This window comes from Theobroma umbraticum, unplaced genomic scaffold (assembly GCF_002168275.2).
Source record: "Theobroma umbraticum cultivar Fairchild unplaced genomic scaffold, ASM216827v3 scaffold_4.1, whole genome shotgun sequence".
Taxonomy (NCBI): Eukaryota; Viridiplantae; Streptophyta; class Magnoliopsida; order Malvales; family Malvaceae; genus Theobroma; species Theobroma umbraticum.
Genome location: NW_018397258.1, coordinates 4375255 through 4400646, shown reverse-complemented (window position 1 = coordinate 4400646; position 25392 = coordinate 4375255). Strand labels below are relative to the sequence as shown.

Genomic DNA, 25392 nt, shown 5'->3' with positions numbered 1-25392 from the left:
GAAACACGAGAGTGCTCCATTTTTAAGCTAAAATTAGTTCCACCAATGAGGACTAATGAGAACTCGGTTGCTAAACTGAGGCGACTCTAACGCTCTCAGGTATTGTTTTGCTGGAATTTCGGAAAAAAATCAAACCAGCTCAAATTGTTTAGTCACTGTCAAGAACCAGATGAAAAGGCTGAGAGAAGGTACGCGCATAGGAAAGATTGCACCCTAAATTTTGGGAAGTAGAGCTTCCTCTGTTTGAGAGACCTTTGTGAGCACTAGAGCAACTAGCTGATGATTAGCTGCTTTGGCTTTGCAATGCATGGTGAATCAGAAAGGCTGAAATATATATAGTAGAATAGTACTAGTATAAGCAGATAGTGGAAAGGAGTATCAAAAACATCTGCACCTTTAGATTATTTTAATGGAGTTTGGAGGCGGGAACCGACCAATTCCATATAGGCATTGCCTTTTTTGAGAAGGTGGAGTCTGCATATGACCGTTCTGGAAAAAGGTAAACGGAATAACAAGAAATCAGATGCGTGGATTGTCGATAAGCCCCCCATGTTCTTCCCATAACTTTCACTTTCATCGGTCCCCAATTAAGTTACTTCAACCACAGATTAATTTATACATGCAACAAGCCCCAAGTTAACATTATTGCCTCTGGCAGAAGGATTAGGCTTGTAGGAGTCTGACCTTGGCCTAAATCCTTTCTAGAGTCTCTGTGGAGATTTCTACATTGTTAAAATCTAAGCTACTTCAGCAGCTTTATTAAGAGTGCCGCTAATAGTCACTACTATTGCAAAATTAGAACTTATGTATAGTTCAAATTCAATCCAGCTGCTCTCAGGTCCATTGCAGATCCACTGTTTATGGGAGTTGGGAGATTGGTCATGTATTAGCAAGTAGTATGAACATCGATGTTTTCAATTGTGCATGATTTTCCTATTAAACCTGACAAACAGGAATTACACTATGTCAAGCTACAGCAGCTAGGCATCGTGGACACTTTATTGGCGTTTTCCTTCAATAAAGTATCACTTAAATCTTACATTAAGCTTTTGAAGTTTGACAGATTGGTAGCTAACCATGGAGTACATGAGTGTGTGTAGACACCCTAGGTTCGCATTCAATCGCCATAATCCCTTGTGTCCTGAGTGGAGCATGCTTTTGAAAACCTGCTGGTTCAGTTACGGGAGACTGAATAAGTAGCTTTAATGCAACATAATGTGAGACATCTAAAGAGGAATCTAATCTTTTAACCATAGCATATATGGGATGAATCTCTTTCCCGGCCAGGCAAAAGAAGTTTCATTTTAACGTGGACATCCCACTTTAAGATCTCCTCAATGTATTGGAAACGACTTTTGCACCGACCATCAAGGCCGTTTTTTCGGTTGCTTCTGCCAGTGATAACCAATGATGCTCAGTTTGATGCGTTGTGTGTATTCGAAAACACATTGATAAACATGGACTTGTAAGGGATAAGAGAACCTGGCTTCAAGTGTAGTGAAGCCACAAAGCTCCGACCACAAGAAACTGCATAATTACTTTCCAGGACTTTGGTGGTGCCCTTTGCTAGGCTTGATCCACAGCCCCACCAACATTTTTGTGGCTAGTGATGTTAGACCCTGGTCGGCTATGGCGTGACCATGAGGCATCCAGTGACAGGAACAAGTTTGGTTAGGAGAAAAGCATTGTTTATTTTCAGCTTTCAGAAAGGACGGTTTGGAGTGGAAGGCGTTGTTTGGGGCGGCGGGCCACTAGTTTGAGATGAGAGCTGAGAGCTACCTCCACAACAACCCACTCACCCCCAAAGTGGCTTTCTCCGTGCATTTGCGCCGGAATTTTTATACATGTATATGCTATATGTTTATGAATATGATTAAGAAAAAACAATTTGGTTTCTTTCTTTCAGGATGATCGGCGGCTAATGATGAATGTAAAGAATTGGTTAAAAAGAAGGCTGAATTCTGTACTCTGGTGGAATTGAAGACAATCTCAACAAGGGATTAATCCCAATAAAGTTACCAATTGAAAGAGACTGGTGCAGTACACAGATGAAGCAACTAAACTACGAAGGATAGATTATTTATATCATTGCTGCCCTTTGGCGGTGCTATATGTATATAGATGTTTCATTTTGATTATTAATTTATTATTTTTTAAAAAATTGTTTTACATCAATACCATGCTATACAAAGATCAACCAAAACAACTAAAACAAGTACAATAACTATATCATATAAATAATGATGAAAATAATCCAATAAAAGTGATAGTATTCACGATGAATTTTACCTTAAAATACTCTAGAGAATTTGATTTGCTGATTCAATCATAAAACATGTATTACTTGAATGTACACATAATAGGTTTCAATAATTATTATTCATTATGTACATTAAAACTGTTAACCAGATTATTACTCATTATGTATTAAAGTTTGTTCTTCAATAACTTTTTTTCTCATTCAATATATAGAAATTTAATAATTTATTTTTGATAGGATAAAATTTCTTAAATTAATACAAACACATTTTCATGTATAACTCTCTTTAGAATTCTCTTCTACTTAGTCCTGCTCCATCCTATTCTCAATCATACTCTACATTTACTTATTTTCTCACTTGTCACGATACTCAATACTTCATGAATTATTTTAATTTCCCTGTTCGTCACATTTAACACATTCTTTTACTTATTTGCAACACATTTTCTCTTTTATCACAAAAAATCTTTTACAATGTCAAATATCCCCTCAATAGCTGAAACGTGAAGCAATTTAATAACTAAGTATGAACGTAAAAATATTTGTATGTAGTAATTGAATAATATTTTTTTTTATAAAATACTGTGACACTCTAATCTTTAACCATAATTTATGTAAATCCATTAGTTTTTTAAATAGACAATGCATTTCAAAATAATATTTTTAGTTATACACATAAGTACACTCATTAGTCAACTATTAATATTTTTATTAAATTAATGATGTGTTAATATTACAAAGATAATTTTTATTTTTATTAATTTTAAAAATTATTTTTATTTTATTTTTTGCAATAAAAAATTCTCTGCTCCCTGGGGAGCATATCTGGTGCTCTAAGGGAGGGTGCTCCCCTTCTGGTGCTCCCCAAGAATAGTGGGACGATTGACCTGCAAATAAGAGCATCATCGACCAATCACATTATTTGAGAAATAAAAAAAAAGAAAAAAAAGAGTATTTTAATTTTTTTTATTAACTATGTTTAAATTTTTGAATTTTATTGTCAATTTTAAAACCTAATGAACTTACACAAAATTATGATTGAAAATTTAAGTGATAAGAGTACTTTATTGTTATTATTATTATTATTTTGAAAGGTGGCAATTGGATAATAGTAGAGACATTCTCAATTAACATAGAACTCTGTTAAGATATATTTTGATATATATGAAGATAATTAAATAGTGTAAATTTTATGAATCTTTTGGGGAAAAAAAAACCATAAAACTCTGAAACTGAAAAGACCAAAAAGTAATAGCTTATGAACTAGATCAAGTCGTTTCAATTGAAATAAGCGTTGATCAAAGGTATGATGTTGAATACTACAGACTGTAGTTTGCTATAGTGTGTGAACACTAAAAGAATTACTCTAGTTTGGGACGAGAACTGGATGACAACCTCAGGCTCACGCCATCTTGTAAGAATATGCTTTGGCAATGGCATATAAGAAAATATTTGTACAAAGTGCTTTGACAAAGATTTGAAGATTTGAACAAGATATCCCTTAAAAAGAGAAAAATAAGTGAGACAGGCTACGTCAAGGAGTTAAGTTAGGCGGAACCAACACATGGCGACATGTATTTTGGTCGCCACGGTTTCAGAATTCGACTTGAGACTAATTCTCATGAACATATTGCTTTTCAACCTTTTCTCACGCTGCGGAGTTAGCTTTAGTTATAGGGCTAGCTATTGTGAAATTGCTTGATTGAGAAGACCAAAGGCAAAGCCAGGAGCACAATACACGCTAAGGATCAAGGAACCGAGGTTGAATTCCATGAGCCATCAAACTATTGCAAATACCGCTCAACTGAATTATACTAAAAGGAAACAACTTGGAATCCAATATGTTGTTATACTCTGTTCATCAACTGGAAATAAGGGGGTCAACATACTCTTTAAGGTCTTATGAACATACTAATCATAGCAGACACTCTCAAGTCCGCTTTCTACAAAGAGGCTAAAAAAAGAAAGGAAAATAAAAAACATAACTATTGGAAAAAAATAATAATAATAAAGGGAACAAATAAACATTTGGAGGTGAAAAAGCACTTATCATGGCTTCCATATGATAACTGAAACAGGCCACTAGCTACTTCTCTACAATAGACCACGATTTCTGCAAGAAGCAGAAAACAAGAAGAAAGAACCGCTTCACAACCCGAGGAAGGCACATTGTTTTCTTGCATGCTCAGGAATCAGCTTCACTATTATATCCACAGGCATTCCCTTCAGTTCTGAGAAATGGCAATGGCAGGGCAGCAACAATCATCAGTCCCACAGTTCGCTAAGAAATTAAAATGGCAGAAACTTAAACTCAGTACTGCTTTCTTACCGTGAGGCTTAAAGTTGAATAGAGGGGGAAGAAAACGTCCATTAGGTAGACGGGTGTTAGGATCACGTAGCTCATCAAAGAACGGATGAATCAAAGCCTCAATCTGCATAGAAAATAAAAACACTCGTCATAAGATAGGTACATATGAGAAAGGCAATAAATCAAAGAGAAGTTTCTTTGCAGGATCCGTGACATGTCAGGTCTAAACCCCTGACATGATTTCCTAAACAATACAGTAAATAGAGGATGAATAGAATCACCAAGGGAATGTCATAATAGTGTAATTTTTTTTCACTTCCAGAATGTGGACAAAAACAATCTTAGATAGCGGTAGTCTTTAAAGTCGGACTAAAAAGCCAAAAACAATAAAAAGTTGTAACAAGATCAATACGTACAGCTGTGCTACGAAGGTTTGGAGAGTACTGCAATAATCGAGACACAAGATCTACAGCTTCTGGAGGCATACGCTTATGAAATATCTGCAGACCAATAATACATTAATGAATACCATATTATAAATAAATTCTTTTCACAAAGTTAACAAATGGCATCATCCCCTATACCTTGTGCCATGGGTGAGCTTTAATTTGAGGAAATTTAAACTCTGTATAGTTAGGATTCATGCACTTTATTTCTTCTCTTGTTGGGGTACCTAGAACCTGCATAAAATCACATTAATCAGCATACGAAAGAAGAAAAAGTAATGAAATAATAACAGAACAGGATGTAGGTATAAATAAAAAAATCCAGTGTCAATGAAGTTAAGGTTATTGAAGAGCCACCAATTAGGAAAGAATTTGGATCGGTTAACATCTGCCATCTTTCATGTTTACTTAAGTATTTTCCAACAATGATCATGCTGAACTTTTGTTAAAGAGCATTTTGAGCTTAAAGTTACCTTAATAATTTCAACGAGCTGATCTACTCCACTCTCACCAGGAAATAGAGGCTGGAGTGAAAAGAATAATTTGTTAGCTAATATAAAAGAAACATAGATGTATATCTATAACCAAAAATATGTGCACGAACACTAACTACCTGTCCAAGCAATAGTTCAGCCAAAACACAACCAGCAGACCAGATGTCAATGGCTGTAGTATATTCAGTTGCACCAAATATTAATTCAGGTGCTCGATAGTACCTAGAACAGATGTAGGATATATTGGGTTCCCCTTTTACCTGTTAAAGCCAAACCAAAGTTAGGTTCATGAACATAGATAGCCTCTAAAGAAGCAAATAAATAAGTTTAGAATGCTAATGCACATACCAGAACTTTTGCACTTCCAAAATCACACAGTTTTAGCTGGTGGGTATGAGGGTTGACCTGTCACAAGAAACCATTGTAATGGTGAGAAAGCATGCATAAAAGAGTATATGAGTTAAGGTTTTGAGATCGCAGCATACAGTTTCAAATTTCATATTATAACATAATACCATGCTAAGATTTGTCAGAATGCTAGATTATATTTCCCATTGCGAAACTCCTTATTATCCTTTTCCAAAAATCATTAAAGAAAACCACCAATCTATTTCTGGAAAATTGCTGAAAACTAACAAGAATAATATAGTTGTAATAACACCAACAGAAAGCATTTCGTGATGACAACATACCAATAAATTTTGAGGCTTTATGTCCCTGTGGCACACACCAATGCTGTTATGAATGTAAGCAAGTGCTCTGCAAATCTGCATACAGACAAGAAAAATACCAATTCCATGTAAGAATCACATATGAACATGGATTTCTTGTTTCCATAAACATATAAGAGATAGGAAAAAGATAAAAGACAAGATTTTAAATGAGCCCATACCTGGTAAAAATAGAGTTTAACATATATCAGTGGCATCCTTTGGTTCATCTTATTATAATGTTTGATAACCCGATGGACAGTTTCTGGAACATACTCAAGCACCAGGTTAAGATAGAGCTCATCTTTTTCAGTTGTTGAAAAGAAACAGTGCTTCAGGGAGACAACATTTGGGTGGTCTAGCAGACGCATAGTTTGCAGTTCACGGTTCTTGTATCTCTTGTCTTGAAGAACCTTTTTAATAGCAACAGTTTCACCTGTCTCTAAGCATTTAGCCTGAAATACCACATCGAATAACATGATAATTCAGTACAACACTCCAAATATAAATAAAAACCATATACACAAAATCTAAACTATCTTCATATAAAGATGTAATAAGGATGAAATCAATCCATACCTGGAAGACTACTCCAAATGATCCATGTCCAACAATACGTTCAGCCATGTAGCTTATTGTCTGAAAATGATTATAAGGGTAAGTTCCCAAACTATCAAATAACCACCCCCTCCTTCCTCCAAAGCGGGGACCAATAACACTAGTTCTCAAAGAAAATTATAACAACTAACCTGCTTAGGCTGGCCATTTTTACCACCAATAGTGGTAACGATTATATGCCCTGTCTCGGTTCCATTACCATCAACTATAGTTGCTTCCACTTCCTGCAACATGGTCCTAGTTTTTATGAAACTGATCCAAAAGATACCAACCAAATACCAAAGCAAAACAAACTACAAAAATCTATAACGTACCTTGTCATCCCTGATTTTCATGTCATTCATTTCATCAGGCAATCTATCAACACCGACTGTATTTCCAGTAGGTTCTCTTAATCCAGAAGTAGGAACTATACTTACTGAAGCCATTGGACTAAACTAAAAGGAAATGCGAGAATCTCACGGATCCTCTGTCGTATATTCACTTCCTTAAACCAACAAAACAACTCAATATATTACCTATAGAACACATAAAACAATGTCAATGGTTCATCCTTAAAGAAATCAGCAATGTATCTAACATTCAAATAGCATAACCAAAAAAACAGCTTTAAATCTCCAATCGTTTGAAGAAAACAACAAACGAGTAAAAATAGAGAAGGTAACTTTAACGACATATTTGCATAAATTAGCTAAAGCAAAGATCCTTTTCTTCCTTAGTGCATTAGTTGTTGCAGCTAAGTTCAGCAGCGAGAAATTTAAACAGGATATTAACCAATGAAGAGAAGTTTCCTTTCCCGCACCTCCTCGAGAAACAAACAGCGCAAACCCGCGTAAAAATATTAAATCAAAGTAAGAAAATAATATTTGAAACCCTAGAACGAAAGAATGGTCTAAGAGACACAGATCAAGCAGAAAAAGGAAACAAATATAACGAAAAAAAAAACCTTGATCCAACAGCCAAACAAGACAACCACTAGATTCACGACCAAAACCGAAAATCACAAAAAGAAAAAAGAAATAGACAGCGAAGGAAATTAATTACCGATCGGGTCAAGAAACGCGGGAAAAAAACAGGGAGGTGAGGCTGAATCATGAGAGGAATAAAACGGGCATTGAAGTCGGATCTTAAAATGGATCTTTGACGGTGAAGAATGTCGTTTCGGATATCTTTTAGAGCAGAAAGGATGAGGAAGAGAAGGTGTTGCTTTGAGCTCTCTCGGAGGGTTTTTTTTTATTGGGGGGTAGTGGCAGTCGGCGATGACAGTCAAGCAGATGAGCCCAAACATTTATGTCTTTTTTATTCTTTTTTTAATATAATTTCTTTTTCTTTCCCTCTTTTCAACAGCAAGTAGCCCTTTCTTTTTGACCGTTCAAATCCCCCCTTGCCCCACTCCTCCCCACTTTCAGCTTTCTCTCTCTTTCAAGTTTTGAACCAAACTATTCCCTTTGTCCTTTTCGCCCTTTTTTTTTATTTCTCAATATTATTTTATTTATTACAAGAAAAAAAAGACCTGTCAAATCTGAAAATCCGGCGAATTTGTTAATCAGATAAATGAATTCTTTTTTTTTTAAGAATAAATTATTTTCGTCCGTTCTTATGGTATTGTCGCAAGTATCTATTCAAATTTTGAAAATTTCTAAATTAGTAATAAATAAATACTGATTAATAAGTTTATGAAATACAAATTCAACTATTACTAGTCCAAATAAAATTTTGAACTTCGAGTTGATTAACCACTCATTCAACCCCCCCATCGAATTAACATGAAAGATACGTTTAGTTGAATATATGAGCTAGTATTTTATTTTTATTAAATAGTCTAAGCCTAAGAAAATTTTATGTGAGGAAGTTGAGCGAAGATTAAATTAAATCTCAATGCTAATATTAGGTACATAAAATGGACTCCTTAAATTTCATATTTATGAAGTTATTCTAATCTTAAGTCGATGGGTTTAGTTTTCTTTATATGAATATTTTATTAAATATTGACTATTTATTTCGAATAAAAAAGAAAAGGAGGTGGTGTTCTAACCTCTAACTACCATGGAATAGTTGAGATATTTCATGGTATTGGCAGGAACCAGTATAGAGGAAAGAAGATTGAAAAACAGGAGTGTGGTAGATACAACTAACTCAAATAATTGTACTTTAATTAGTACGTTAACTATATCAAGGTTACATGAAACTCATGACAAATTATTCACTACCAATTTTCATATTAAATTGGAAAAGGGCTCTTATTTGTGGAAAATCAAAGGCCAATGAAGCATGAATGGGGTGTTGAAGTATTTAGCCCATCAGCTCCCAAAGCTTATCTCCCTTTTCCATTTAGTTTTTCTTAATGTAAATCCGTTTATTACCAAAACAAAAATAAAATTAAAAAGAAAAAGAGAAAGCGTCAAAATTGGAAGAGATATTTATAATGGAAAGAGTGAAGGAGGGCGTTGTTGTGTAGCTGCCGCAAACCGTCAAACCGACTTTGCAAGCAGCTTTAGTTGGTGTCTGGGTGGCATTGAACTTAAAAATAGAATTCCGATTACAAGAATTCAAGCCGCGCCTTTTGCCGCTCTCCACACAGTTTTTCAATTTTTTTTTTCCCTGCTTTTCTGTTAAGTTAACTTCCCTGTAACATCAAACAAGGACAAAATAAACATAATTTTCAATGAATTTAATCTCTTTATTATTTTAGATTTATAGTTTAGTTTTTTGACCCCAACTTTAATCAATTTAATTCTCGTATTTTTTGTTAAAAATGAATATAAAAATAAATTATAGCTATATTAAATTTAGGAACATAATTTTTTTAAAATGACTTGATATGGTAACTTGAAAATTTTTTACCATGTAATGTATATTGAAGTAAAAAAAAAATCTTAAGCTTTATTAAAATAAAATAAAATTTATTTTAAAATTTTAAAAGTATTAATTATTTTTATTAGAATAAGATATAATATATTTTTTATGTTAAGGAATTATATCACTTTAGTATGTCTGACCATTTCCGACATTTCACATCACCCAAGACAAAACTAAAATCTTACTATTATTAGAAATAAGCTTAAATTAATTTTTAATAAAATTCAGAAAATTAAATTCATCAAAATTGATATAGAAGAACTAAAATGATTGAATTGAATTGATAAAAGGACCCATTTCAGACTCTAATAAAAAAAAAAGTATGTCGTGGGGGAATTTTTATAATAGATTGACTTAATAGATAAAATCATTTATGATTTGTTATTCAAATTTCATAGGTAAAAACCCATAAATGGTTAAAAGTAAAATGGATGGTTTTTATTAAACTTAATATTATCAATAATTTATAGAAAAAAATATTACTACTAATAGTTAAAGGGTACTGAATCCTTCAACAACCATAAAACTTCATAGTACCAACAATAAGCTCTCATTATGTCTCATTGATTAAACAATTAAATCACAGTGCAAGCATTTTTATCCAAAATGTGAAAAACAAATCACACGAGCATTACTTCCCATACTAATACATGAATGTTGTTTTTTAATAATAAAAAGATCACCATTCATATCTCAAATAATAATAAAAGAAAGTTACCAAGCTCAAATTCCAACATGATTACCATGTTAATTTTGGACATAATTAATGGCTAGGTTAATGCAACAATAAAAAAATATATACGTAAGTTTGATGGGGTCATTTGCTTATAAGATGTAATACAAAAATTTGACTGAATAATTGGACTATCCACTCAATTTATCCAATCATTAGTTCGATTTAACAATTTAAAAACTTTAATATAAAAACTTCAAAATTTATTAGTATATTATATCTCAAGATTTTCTATTTTGGTTAAAATGGTGTACTAAAACCCTAAGAAACATTATGGCATGCAAAACTAAAACCAGTCCATCAATAAAAGAGTAAAATTCCCTCGTAGTCCTCAAGGTATTGAAGTATCCTTCTCTTAGAAAACAACATCAAATATATGCCAAGAGCATGATGTACTAAAGATGCCTCAAGTTATAAAAGACAATGCTACATTTTTATGATATAATTATAGACAAATTTGAAGGTTCATGATATTAGCAATTATTTGGTAATTGATTTTACATGTTTTGATATTTGAGAACTGTTTCTCATTTGCAGTTACCAGAAATAAAGAAATAATTTGCAAAAGCAAGCAGAGACTAAAACTCTTCAAGATTGCAAATGGAAACATTAAGTCCCAAAGCCACATGTCCCATCTTGCTTTTTCCAAAGACAAAGCTTATAAAAGTAATTAATTAGATTCCAAAAACCCATGCGTTGCCGCGTGGAATTGGATAAAGATGATCAAGTTTCATCTCTATCCCTTCTAGGCTAATGAAATCAAAAGTTAAGGCTACAGTTCAACCCATCAGTATCACGTTTCAACTCCATGAAAGCCCTTCCATTTTTATTTTTATTAAGTCAACACCCACAAAATGTGACCATCTCGAAGTCCTTTGATTAAATCAAATTCTTTCATATGTGGTAGGGTAGATTTGATGGCTGTGGTGGCGGTCTAACGGCAGCAATTATGGCCATTTACGTTGCATTTTTGAGCAGGTTGGGACTTGGGAGCTGGAGGAATCTGTGGAGGCTAAGGCCTCCAATTTCTTTCTACTCATGAAAAGCTTATCCTTTGAAGGGGTTTTTTTTACCCTTTTTTTCTGTGTTTGGAATCTGCTAATAATCTTTGCTCCAATGAGAGGGATTTGATTTGAGCTTCTCAGTTTCAAAGCTTTAATTGATGGGGGATCAGGGTGGAAGGTGCCGGGAAAATCAGCTAAGCTAAGCAAATGCTAGATCCTTGCCTACATTGAATTGTGTATGCTACCAGCACAACAGAGTGTATGAAAGTCACTGTCAGCACCACCCCAATAATGCCTGTACAGCAAAGCACTCATGAAATTTTGGACTCAAAAAGAGCCAAGAGATTATTTAGGCTAAAGGCATCTTAACCACCCAAAACAGAGTTTTTCTCATCATCCACTTTAAGAGTAAATCTTGTAACAAACCAACACAAAGTAATGCTTATTATCATTAAAAAGGATTCAAAAATCTATTGAGTCATGAATTTTTGTATTCAATAATTACAATTTCCATAGCTTTGAGTAGGTAGCTGCATTCAGTCAAAGCCATAAAAACTGTGGGGAACTAGGGGTCAGAGTTTACATCTTGGTTGCCTTTACCTGCTGTACGAGCTTGCTATACTTGCTCTGAACAGTAAAGACCCGATTCAGAGATGGTATGGACTTGGACTAGGTCTTCAGTCAAGGAGGCTGAGCTGAAACTATCCAACAACAGCAGGTAATAATTTTGACATAGGCTTGGGTTTGGACCCATAGTTAAGCTCATTTGCATGTGAACTTCTAAAGCCCAAATAAATAACAGTATCTCTATTCTCATGAATGTGAAATAGCCCATTAAGAATCTCAATTTCCTCCAAGTCACAGCGGTGCTCAACTTGATTACATCGAAGTCAATCTTTCTTTCCCTTCTGAGCGAGACAAAAAAGCCCCCTCTGCCCTACACATGCATCTCGCCAAACAGGTAGAAAGTGACCATAACTCCACTAGGAAAATGAATTAAACGGGCAGATAAAACGTGTCGTTCGTATAGGAAGCCACAAGCTCACAACATTCTGGAAGATGTAGCTCAGCTAAACATACATAATACTAGTAGAAAAGAACAGGTAGGAATAGTTACCAAAATAATGGATTCGGGTTTTGGCTTTGCCATCTGTTAGATTATATATACAAGTTCACACGCCTTTCCCTTCTTCCAGATTTGTTTAAGACTTGGAAGCATCAGCTGCATGACCTGGCGACATTATTGTAACTTTGTAATTAAGTACCAGCTATATGTGGAAAGCATGGCAGTCACGTTCCTCTGAATTCTGAAATAATTTAAGCATAAGAAAATCCAATGTTGTTAATGAAAAAGTCAGCTATGGCGGTTCCTTATCCAACCTTCTCCCCTCCCAACAAGATTCTCTCGTGCATCCCCCTTTCATGCAAAATCTACCAGTTCAATGCTATCTTCAGACCAACAGCGGTAGTTTCATTTTAAAAATCCATTGCCATAATTATGTATAGGTTGTTCTGACATGCATAAATTATTGGTCACTTGCCATGTATTTCTCTAGCTTGGTAGGAAGATAAGATTGTACCCTGAGAACCATGGTTTGATTATAATGGACCATCAAAAATTGTTTACAAATTTGTTCATGGCACAGCTAAAGCTTATGCTTGTCAAATGATAAGGAAATTGAAAGTTGAGGTTTAGGTAGGAATTTGAGTTGGAATAGTTTGGATGAAATTCTTTGAATTTGGATTATTTTGTCCTTTTTTTTTTTACTTAATTCTTCTAATCACTTGCAATGTAGTGTTTTTTGTATGATAATATTTTAACCAAAATCTCAAACTTTCTAAAAACAAAGACATTGTCAAAAATGTTTTATATATCAGATCAATTCCACTCAATGTTGCTGCAATTAGCAGGGAAACTTGATGCTCCATGATGTCTTCAATCTCTCCGGCAAAATCCTACCTCATTCAGTTTGCCAACTCCACGCTGTAGATATATATCCTAAAGTACGCAGATAAGCAAGACCAAAATTTGCCATTCCTGATACAATTATTCTTCAATCAATAGTTCAGAAAGTGCAAATGCCTTTTTTCTTTTTCTGTCATGATACAAGTGCAAAAATGTCTTTCGATTAATGTAATTATGAATAGTTAAGCTAATAGAAAAACATAGTCAGCGGTTCTAGTCCAAATGCCTTTAACCTATCACCAGCCGTGGTTAAAACCAGTCCCTGATTAAGACAAGCAGGAAGAAAGAAACCAATAGCCGCAGAGCCTGTTGTTGCAATCCTGGTTTTATCAAGCAAAGGGACAGTAATGAAGCTTCTCGTTCTGATAAAATATGCCTTCCTGAAAGGAAACCAAACTTCTTGACAGGGAGATTTTTGGCAGTACATGATTACGAGAAGGGCAACCAAACATAGTTTAAGGCCACATATTATAGTCCACAACCACCAAAGACACTCCAGCAAGTGCTACGAGCCAACTAGGTGGACCAATCACTAGCATTCGGTCCACTTTTCCAAAAAGGCTAGTGGTTTGGCTAGTTGGACCACCAAACCCATTAGCCCTAATTGCTTCTTTTTTAAACTGATAAATGATTGTGACCGTGGCCTGTGGGTTGCAGCAGTGATCAGCGGAAGCTGTCCCTGGATGGACAAGTTGTATTGACCCCGAACACTAGCCTTGGTGTCTTCCATAATGCAAATTATTGGGAACCTAATTAGGTTAAGGTCACCCCCAGACCATTTATATTCCTAAGACATACATTCCCATGATGCTGCTATTTGGCAATTATATGAGACTGTTTAAGAGTCAACGTTTGAGGGTAATTGTGCCAACTCGACACATGTTTTTACCTGCTAATCTCTCATCTAAAATTACATAAAGCGATTTGTCAACAATAATCAATAAATAATTTGAATTTGGGGCTAACTATTTTTGTATATTTTATGTTCAATTACGTATTCAGCATAGCTTTTTGTGAAGTGAAATTTGTGTAGGGGGTAGACCTTGCAATTTGAGCCTCCCATTGCCGATTAGTAGATCCGGGGATGACCATGTTGACTTATCTTAATCTTTCAAAAAAGGAATGACATAAAAAAATAGAGCAGAATTCAACATTGTCTCAATGAAATGAGTTTACTTTGATTTGGGTCAACCCAACTGATGATTCGTCAAGGCAATATTCAATACCTTAACAATAGCCAGTTGGTTTGAAACGCGCAGTCCCTCACCCAAGGTCCAGCCGCAGGTCCAAAACATTTTTTATTACCAAGTTGATTTATCCAACCATAGTTTTACTGAATAAGGAATTACTATATATATATAACAGATGGGATCATGAGATCAGTTTCACTCTTGCTACTTGGTAAGGTAATTAATTTAGTGTTGGGAGAGGAAACCAACCAAATCCAAGCCCATTGATTTCTTTCCCACTCGCTGTTAATTGACATTGATCACGAACTAACGGTAACGATAAAAGGGTTCCTTTCTTTTTTCACAAAAAAAAAAAAACACAACTTGAGTTTAATTTTCTTTTTCAAATTTCATCTCACTCATTAAAAAGTACTGCTCTAACCGAACACTCTTCAAAATTATTATATGAAATCACAATGCTTTAAAATGCTTTTAAACAATTTATAAAAATTATAATAAATTTTTATTTTTAATAAATAAATTTTTATAATTAATTATTGATTAACAATTATTAATCAAAACATTATTGGTCATTTTTATATTATGTGGTGCTAACATAATGTTGACTTGGAGTGTAAAAATGCCACATATTATCATACTACATTAGCATTTTATGTCATCATTCACTATAGCATATTAACATTCCATGCTAACAACACATGATATAAAATAACAAGTGACATTTTAACAAATAATAATTAGTTAACTGAATTTTAAAAAAAACGTTAATTGAATTTATTTAACTCAAAATATAGGTACAAAAATTTAATTTAACATAATCAATGAATAACAATTTATTAAAATTTTTTGAATATTTCAAAAACTTTTTTTGATATTATATCTTATATAAAATGTTGGTGCAAATGAGATTTAGATGAAATTAAAAAAATCGACAAAATTGATTTCAATGCGAACCTTTCAATAGACGTTATCTTTAAAACTTATTTCACCTTTACGACTTGGTATGTAAAAGGAAAATTATGCAAATAATCTTAAAGATACAATTAAATCAACGTATAATTTCATTTTTTATACTTTACAAGAGTAAACCGTTAGATGCATTGAAGGGTTTATAAAATTCTTTGACTTTAGAACTTACTTTTTGTAATAAATAAATAAAAAAGAATTTAAATTGCTTTGATAGATGATGAAAACTCAAGTGGTTATGTTTATTCTCATAACATAACTCTTTTCTTACTTTTTATTTTTTTTGCTTTGTTTTATTTATTTTTTTTATGTATGAAAATGATTGGTAGTAAGTTTTTTATATACGTTTGCAGATGTGTCTTCTCAATGACACAATTCTTTTATTAGGGTATCTTTTTATCTTAAAGATATTTTTACATTTTGTAAGACATAATTTCAAATAAATGTCTTATTTCAATAATTATTTTATAAAAAGATAACTATATATTTCATAAATCATATTCTTTGAACTATAATATGAAAAATTATCTTTATAACTTTTGCATTTTGAACTATACTATTTTTTTAATTGTCTCATAATTTTTAAATTTAGAAATATTTTTTCCAAATTTCACTTATTCAAGAGATATATCTATTCACATCAAAAACCTATCTATAATCCAATAATCAAATTGTACAACATAACTTTTCATTTTAAAAATATATTAATATAAATTAATATTTTCATCAAATATATTTAAAATCATTATAATAATCATCAAATGCAATATGTAATATAAAAATAATATTTTAAATTACACTTTAAAAAACATATTTAAAATAATGGTAAGCAAAATTGTTTTTCAAAGTATTTATTTTCAAGCAATCGCATCCTAAAAAATGCAAATAAATTAGTTGTACATCCCTATCGTCCTCCATTTTGTTTCTGGCTAAATTCAGCCTTATTATGCACGTGAAAAAAAAAAAGTGGGGTGAGGTACTGTAATTAACCGTACAGTAGGGAAACTTCATAACCGAAGTGCAAAAGCTTGAATGTTTCAGATTTATCCGGACCGTCCAAAAACAAATAGGGCCCAATGATGCAGCCACGAAGGTCTTGGTGCCGTTACAACCGCGTCGTCAGATTTTCCACATGCAAAAGGTCTATGACAAACTTGTCATTTACTGCAACAAGTGAGAGTAATTTTGTCCATTAAGCAAAAATACCTAACTCCGTTATTCCGAAGGAACACGAGAAGCTACCGCTTCCTAGCCAGCAAGTAGGAACACAGACCGAGAAAGTAAACCGTTAACATATTCCTCGTCGGCGGAACTACTTTAATTCCCAGATTACCCCCCAAGGTAATCCACAACGACATCTATATCCTCTTGCGTTTCCTCATTGAAAGTCAAACTTGACAAGCTGGTGGAAGGTACGAGAAGGATGAATCGGTCATTTTCTACGAAGAAACGGCTTCGGCAGAGCCGTTCGAAGGAGAAAAGCTGAAAGGGTGACGCGTCGACGAAAAAACTAGAGAAACTTTCACGTGTCCGTCAAGCCAAAGCGGCTTTGCGTGTGTGATTGTCACTGATGGCCTTCCCCCAAAAAATCGAAAGGCTCTAAGAGTTACACGTGTCAACAAACCGGACCGCTTTTTTTACCCGTTGCTATTTACCGGTTCGTCCCAATTTCTGACCTTATAAATAACATTTCAAGCACGCCAGCTCCAAGTTTGATCATTTTTTACTAACCCAAAAGAAAAAAAAAAAGAAAGAAAGAAAAAATCAATTCACCTGTAAACCGCGAGAAAGAAAAACAGAAGACATCTAAATCGTTGTTGTTTGAGCTTGGAAGATTTTAATTCTTCTGCGGCGATTTTGTGTTTGGTTATGGTAATTGTATGAAAAAAGGGAAAAGATGGTAGCTGAAGCTGAGGTTGTTTGTCAACAGAGCGTGCCGGTGTTGGACGTTCAGTATTTTGGTAAAGGAAGTAATATCGAGGAGATTGATGGAATCGTTGCGATTTCGTCGCCGGTTTCTTCGCCAAAGTTCGGACAAGTTCTTGTTGCTGAGTCGGTTTCCGCCGATTTATCTACCTCTCAACTGGTTAGTCTTTTCTTCTCCCCCTTTTTATGTTTTTGAAGAACGTGACTTTTGATGAGGGGTTCACTCCCAACTAAATATCTTAATAAGGTTGGCAAAAGGTTTAAGAATAAATATGTTGGATTTTTTTTCCTCCAATTGTTTTTTCCTTTGGAAGTTTAGGCTGAAATAATTAAGTAATTTCTTTTCTATTTATGGATAAGTTTTAGAGGAAATATATTCATAGCTTACATCTCTGGGATCCATAGATTTCATGGTTTGAACAAAGATGATCAGATTGTTAAATTTATAAGCTTGGTGACTGGAATTTTGCATAATTGAAGATTTGAGAAGGTTGTATCTACCCATGTTTAGTTGTATCTAGGGAATTAAAAAAATGAAATTTGTCTAGCTTTGGCTACAGCTAATTGGAGAGTCCTTTAGGTGCTACTAAAATTAGTTTGCTATGATTCCAATCTCAATTTAAGAGATAAGTTGCTTTGTAGTATATAACCTTTGAAGAGAAAAGTTATCTATCTTGTTTCCTATTTCAGGATGTGAAATCTCTTGAAAAAGACCCAGATCCAACTATCGAATCTGCTGTCCTGCAATTTGTCCCGAGCATCCGTTCAGGTAGTTTTGCTGACATTGGACCTCGGAGATACATGGAAGATGAGCATATTAGAATAGATGATCTATCATCACATTTGGGATCCCTTTTCAAGTTTCCTAACCCTAGTGCTTTTTATGGGGTAATTACTGTTTTGGCTAATTTTTCTACTGCCTTAAATGATGTAGTTTGATTTATAACTAATTTGGGTTGCGTGTCGTTTCTAGGTGTTTGATGGTCATGGAGGACCCGAAGCAGCAGCATATATAAGGAAAAATGCATTTAGATTCTTTTTTGAAGATGTCAGTTTTCCTCAGACATGTGAAGTTGATGATGTTTTCTTAGAAGGGGTTGAGAACTCTCTGCGGAAATCGTTTCTTCTTGCTGACCTTGCTCTTGCGGATGATTGTACTGTGAATAGCTCTTCTGGAACAACAGCACTTACTGCTCTGATATTTGGAAGGTATCTTTATGCTTTAGAGCCTTGATTGCTATATATTTGCTTCTGTTATTTTGAGTGTTGTTGTCAGCTTTTAAATCTCTGACTGACTGGTTTGTCTGTACTATAGGCTTCTAATGGTGGCGAATGCTGGTGATTGCCGAGCTGTACTCTGCCGGAAAGGGGAGGCAATAGATATGTCTGAAGACCACAGGCCTATTTATCCATCAGAACGGAGGAGAGTAGAAGAGCTGGGTGGGTTTATTGATGATGGGTATCTCAATGGTGTTCTATCAGTTTCCCGAGCCTTGGGGGATTGGGACATGAAGTTTCCTAAAGGTTCTTCTTCACCTCTCATTGCAGAGCCTGAGTTCCGACAGGTGGTTCTGACAGAGGATGATGAGTTCCTTATCATTGGGTGTGATGGAATTTGGGATGTTATGTCAAGTCAGCATGCAGTTGGCCTTGTTCGTAGAGGGTTGCGGCGGCATGATGACCCTGAGCAGTGTGCTAGAGACCTTGTCATGGAGGCCTTACGTCGCAACACATTTGATAATCTCACTGTGATTGTTGTATGCTTCACTGCACCTGATCACAGGGAGCAGCCATCTCCTCGGCAAAGAAGAATGAGGTGTTGTAGCCTCTCTGCAGAGGCCCTGTGTAGCTTGAGGAGTTTGTTGGATGGCAATGCCACTCGCTGAATGTAAATACAATTTTTAAATAATTCTCTTGTTCAATAGGGGATATTGTACTGTTTCTGGCTGCTTCAGGTAGAGCTAAAAAAAGCAGCTAGCAGTTTTGCAGGGGTTGGCTGTGGTATATTTATGGTGGGTTATGGGCGGATGTACATAGAGGATGGTGGTGTAGGGATGGTCCGATATTTTATTGCGTGCTCAAGTCATTTATGGATTCTTTTACTCAAATCCAGGGTGGCTGCCCTTGTTAGTTCAATGTTCATTCCTGAGATGTACGTATATGTATTGTCAATAAAATTCCTAGTTTTCATTATTGTTAGTTCTTGGCTTTGTTACTTGGGCGGTAATGACAGCGGATGCTAGTCTTCAATCCACCTTGCCGCTATACGGCTGAGGCAAGTCCACGTTGTAGGAAACTTCCACTTTTTTTTTTGCCTTCCCTCTGAGAAAAATCTAGATTAGACGGAGGGCGGATATTTTTGGGAAGAAAAACTTATCCTTCAGATATTTTTGGTAAACGAAATTCATATACTTTTATCAAATTAAATATTGGAATACAAAGAGTTTGAGTTTATGTTTATCTTGATTTCCAGAGTAGAACTTTTTCTTGATTTTCCTTTTATCTTTTTCAATTGTTTCAAGGAAATGAAAAATATCATACAGTAACTGGAATATCTCCAAGCTTATTGGCAATTGGATTTTTTTTTTGGGATGGTCAACGTGGGATTTAAACTAATTCCTGCAACAGCTAGTGCCGCTGAGCTAAGCTTTGTCACATCGTGCCTTCCCTCCCCGAACTAATCATCAATAGATTCCGTGAGAGAAGTTGGGACAACACGCTCAAGTGGCCTTCAGCAAAGGATCCTACTAGGATCACAACTTGTCGTTTGGTTGGTAGTAGCGACGGCATGGATGTTGCGCATGTCTTGGAAATGGTTATCGCCTGCAGTGAGCTGATGTCATTCTTGAGCAAGAAACAAAAGCAACCAGTTATGATTAGTTTTTTCAGTTCTACTTTCGGTTTTATGACCGAAAAAGATGCCCTTTTTGTCTTTGCCATCAATTCTTGGTCTTAGGTCCGCAGACACAATTGTATTACAAGGGAAAAGCGTAATCTACTAAACTATGTATAATTCCTTCCAGTAAGAGAAGAAAACAGACGAAATTTTTGACAAAATGAAATAAGTTTGCAGCAATACATTGCTTTGGGTGATTTGAGAAAGACAGAAAGTCGACTTTCGATTCAACTCAACCCCCTAAAATGGCGAATTTAGAAAAATGTTTTTGTTGTTTCGCAATTTTAAGACATGGCTTATGATTTTTTTTTTTTTAAAAAAAGAGGTACCAAAATCTTATAGAAACCAGGAAAAACCTTCCTGTGAAACAATGCCAACAGGCTTCAGCTTTTGGAGAGTGAAACTCAGGCCAAAAGATGATGAAAAACCAGACACACAAAACAAAGGAGAAACCTTGTACAAACGGGATCAGGAACTCAGTCCTGAATGCCAGCTCAACCATGGCTTATGATTTTATATATCCATCAATATCTCTATCTGTTCATCCTCGTAAGTAGCATTTCTAGAAGAAGATGGGCAGCAACACCAAAGATATCAACACACACAGCAAAATAATGTCTACCAAGCTGAGATATAATAGATTGTTTTTTCATGGCAGACTTCTCTCAAACTTCGAAAACCTTTCTAGAGCCCGTTGCATTTGTTTCCCTGAATCAAACATATCAACTCCACCATTCACCAGAGCCCAAGCCCTTTTTCTTCCTTAAATTTTAATAGAAGCAAATTCACAATGCTGTATTTGTAATCATGCCAACCCAAGCTAATCTTTCAGTTTAGGGTCACATGATTTCTCCAATGTTAAATCACCATTGATCTTTTTTATGCGTCTGGGGCCAAAAGCTTCTATTTCCAGATCTAAAAACCTTATATCCAGAACAGTCCTGCCATTAGGGAATGCAGGTCATTCAAGGCAGACTGTTTCCATTGTATCCAAATCATCTACAAACCAAAAGTCCATAGCAATAGAAGCATTGGACATCAACCATGAACATCAATTACATAAACATTTGGATTAGGAAATTGCGAAGCAAGTTAACAGTCTTTTTTCTAATAAGCACAAGAAAACAAATTCTGCTATAGTATTAAAGTACACAATCTCCATACACATCATCTGTGTAGTATACTTTCTTTCATTTCTTGCAATTCACAACAGTAAAGTAGCTGCAATATTTGTGAGAAAAAGTAAAAATCGCTAAAATCCACCAACAAGTAATACCAACATAGCAAAGGTTATACATGCTAAGATGTGGACTCTGTTATTATCAATCAGGGTTTTGCAGAATGTTAACACATTAGATCTCATCAATGAAAATTGATGCATCTATTTTATTCACGTCACCCCCAACCCCTCCAAGAAAAAAATGTTGAAGAGAATAATGAAAAACTATAAGGGACCTTTCATTATCCAACACAATTTATATTGCAATTGAATAGAGGAGAATTATATATCTTGAGAGAAACATCCAGATCAAAGATTGGTGGCAATAATTAGCACATGTCTGACCACCCAGGTGAGATGATTATCTTGTTGAGCCTGAGCTTTTAGCAAAATTTTCAAACCGATCCAAACCACGCTTGAGTAAATTTTCAAGAAAAGGCTGAAGTGCCTGAATGAATTTAACAGAGAGAAAATGATTGGTTACTTCATCTTAGCTCAAATGTGAAGAATCATTTCTCAGGAAATATCAAAATGAGGCATTATCTTTTTGCCACACACCAAGTTAAACATTAGCAATATTTCTTTTTTCCCAAGGTAAGAAATTTAAGAGTGTTCGTCTCTGCATTAACATTTTCATTGCGATAAGAATACTTACAGATGCCACCGGAGCTAAAAGTTGAGGAACTTCATATGAAACTGTTAGCTGGAAAGAAAAATTGCAACATGTGAGCACAATTCGAAGTGATAACCGATAAAATCGCATTAACTAACTACTCTATGGTTTCCCAAATTTCTCAAATAAGGCTGGAGGAAAAAATGTTGGGAACACAAAGAACATTTTTCCATTTGTGTCATCATTTCTTTCTGTACAACTACTTTGCTCCTGCCATTATGTAAAGACAAGAAAAATTGCAATTTATGAAATTGGTCACACAACTACAACATCAATCAAACAGGTTGCATACACTTATAGATTAATCTAACTGTTGATAATAAGGAACAAAATTCAAATATAACACAGTTCATGACTTTCAAGGAAACAAGAACAATAAAGCAGCAAAGCAGCAAATCAAAATATTGTACAGAGCAGCCTTACTTCCATTACACATGATGAGGGACCTTTTGGATAAAATCGAACAACACCTCTGCCATGTAGAAAATCAGTTTGTTAAGATTCTACCATCAAGTTGAAACAAATAAATAATGGTTTATTTAATGGAATGTGATAATGTAGAAATAAAGAAAATGTTTGATTACACGAAACCAAGAGAAGTTCATGGTCAAGCACACAATACTAAATGTAGTCATCATACATATAAAACAGAAAAGCGTTGTCAGTGCAAATGAATGTGCTAAACCAATGTGGGAGTGGCAAAGCTTAGTGGATGTAAGAGCTTTGATGACGGTTCTAAAAATCTGCATTCATCCATTCTCCCTTGATTTGGTTAGTTGTGTTTCAGAGCATACTTGAAGGAACAGCAGGTCGAAATCGAAAAGGAAATGCTATATTGATATAACTTTATTGACCAATCTAGAAGGTTGCAGATTTATAATACTACCAAATTTCTATTGGAGTGACATTGAAATTTCTATCATAGAGATATCCTAAAGCTTTTTCTTTGATGCTTCCAAACTTCATCCTTCATACTTTCATTGCATCATTTCCATAATATTTCAGGAATATGATAGAAATTTCTAATGCTACACACTCTCAAGTCGACACCCAACTTTGCGATATATAGCCTTAATGGATATGCAAGAGTTTCCCAGAACAATCTTCTATAATGCCAGATGGTTAGTTTATTAATCTTTGGCCATCAACAAGTCAGATTAAAAGCAAACTCACAAACTGTCCCAAAAGAATTGCAAGTTTAGTTATTTAGGTTTGCTTTGATTTGTCAATGACAATTTCTGCTACTCAGTCCGTTTCTGCTTGCCTGTTAGGAAGTCCTTCCAGAGATCTCCAGTGAATTTTCTGATTTGGGACGGGCTGCAATAGCAAATAAAGACCAGTTAAATTGGAATTTATATATATATATATATATAAATTGGAAGGATAATGAATAATCACAATTCAAAGGAGGGCCAAAAATAAAAAATAAAGAAAGGGATAATATCATGATCCTTACTTGCATATTTCTAGCAAGCCAAGAATATTCAAGATCACGACCAAATGCAGTATATTTCAACGACCACCTCGACAAGTTAGGCTTGTCTTCCAATATCTAATTAAAAAACAAATAATCAAGCATCAATCTCTCCAATGAAATTGTCACTGTCTGTCATACATTTATACTACCGTTTAACAATAAAACGTGGATAATCTTAAAAAAAAACAATAAAACGTGGACAGTCCCCTGTAGCATATACTTACCTTGACAGATGAAATGAAAGGCATCCAATTGGGAATTGCTTCACGATCAGAGTAACATTTGTAAGCCACTGAAGCAGGTACATCAATTTCCGTTTTTACCCTGAGGTCATTCACACAAAAATTCAGAGTCAACATATTTCTTGTCTACAGAAAGAACGAGAAGGGAAGATTCCAAAACTTACGTGCAATCCTGCCATTCCATGACAGGAGAAAAGGGCCTGGAGGAAGTGAAAAAGGAGGCCTTCTTAAAGGACCCATATGGGATTCTGATGAAGATACTGCTGAGAGACGGTGGCTTCAAAGAAGAGATTCTGCAACTGGGTGTGGCAGTAAGCAGGATTGCATTTCTGTACGTTGGGGAGACGTGACTGAGCCTGGGAGAGTTTGGGCTGGAAATAAAGGAAATTGCAGCGGAAGACATAGCTCCAATATTTTTGCTGCAGAAAACAAAGATAGAAGGCGACTGGACAACAAAATCCACAAGCGCGGCCAGCACCAAAATTTTCTGCTCTCTGCCGTAATAATTTTATCTTATTTTATTTTTCTAAAGTTGGAATGCTGCGAGTGACAGACAAGGACCAATTTTATAAAAAAACGGACGAATAGCGTTCGATCGGCCAGTGGTCTCAAAATCAAATACGATTAGGTAAAATGATTTGATTTAATTGATTTATTAAATTAATTAATTTAAAAATATTTATTTATTTATTTAAATTTTAAATTTTTAAATCAATTCATTTAAAAAATAAATTAATTTTTTAAATAATAATATATTTTTTATATTAAATATATAATATTTTTTATATGTATTAGAAAAACTGATATAAACTTAATTAATAATAGACTTACAATATATTAGTTTATTATATAGATATATAAAAATCATAATTATAGTACTTTAATTTTAATTATATATATTTATTTATAAATTTATATTAATATATAATTACAAGTTATATATTTTAAATGATATAATTTATATATTAATATTATAATATGTGATAGTAAATAGCTTATATATTTATATGTTATAATTATTACATCTTAATAATGTTTCGTAATATAAAATATTATGAATATATATATATATATATATAATTATATAAATATTATATATATATTTAATTTATATGTAAGTATTACTATAACTTATAATAAACTTTATTTGTATGATTACACTTAATAATTTTATTAATTATCACTTTAGTTTATATAACATATTATTATAATTAGTTATTATTTATATAAACTTTGATATAAAACATTATAACATATAAATTGTGTTATTAATTTCATATATACATAATAAAGTGATAAATTATATATACATATGCTTAATTTATACATAAACATTATTATAACTTATAATAAACTTTATTCATATAATTGCACTTAATAATTTTATTCATTATCATCTTAATTT

At 34.0% G+C, this 25392-nt stretch overlaps 3 protein-coding genes across 3 annotated transcripts; 1 reads left to right on the top strand and 2 right to left on the bottom strand.

The window, feature by feature from the left end:
• Positions 1 to 4045: 4045 nt before the first annotated feature.
• On the bottom strand, positions 4046 to 8146 carry LOC110413516 (shaggy-related protein kinase alpha-like). The gene is made up of 13 exons (XM_021424358.2): positions 7881 to 8146; positions 7151 to 7354; positions 6968 to 7060; positions 6798 to 6857; positions 6401 to 6673; positions 6201 to 6275; positions 5857 to 5913; positions 5628 to 5768; positions 5488 to 5538; positions 5153 to 5248; positions 4985 to 5068; positions 4590 to 4692; positions 4046 to 4491 (listed from the first exon to the last, which is right to left on the bottom strand). Exons 2-13 carry the CDS (start codon positions 7262 to 7264, stop codon positions 4409 to 4411), a joined length of 1230 nt encoding a protein of 409 aa, XP_021280033.1. The 5' UTR covers positions 7265 to 7354; positions 7881 to 8146; the 3' UTR covers positions 4046 to 4408.
• A 9096-nt stretch (positions 8147 to 17242) lies between these two features.
• LOC110414104 (Protein phosphatase 2C family protein) lies at positions 17243 to 19679 on the top strand. The gene is made up of 4 exons (XM_021425167.2): positions 17243 to 17640; positions 18171 to 18368; positions 18454 to 18689; positions 18796 to 19679. Exons 1-4 carry the CDS (start codon positions 17452 to 17454, stop codon positions 19364 to 19366), a joined length of 1194 nt encoding a protein of 397 aa, XP_021280842.1. The 5' UTR covers positions 17243 to 17451; the 3' UTR covers positions 19367 to 19679.
• A 1946-nt stretch (positions 19680 to 21625) lies between these two features.
• LOC110413793 (Polyketide cyclase / dehydrase and lipid transport protein) lies at positions 21626 to 24520 on the bottom strand. Its single transcript, XM_021424750.2, has 7 exons — positions 24152 to 24520; positions 23970 to 24069; positions 23725 to 23820; positions 23533 to 23585; positions 22692 to 22740; positions 22251 to 22298; positions 21626 to 22043 (listed from the first exon to the last, which is right to left on the bottom strand). Exons 1-7 carry the CDS (start codon positions 24388 to 24390, stop codon positions 21957 to 21959), a joined length of 672 nt encoding a protein of 223 aa, XP_021280425.1. The 5' UTR covers positions 24391 to 24520; the 3' UTR covers positions 21626 to 21956.
• Between the last annotated feature and the right edge of the window lie 872 nt (positions 24521 to 25392).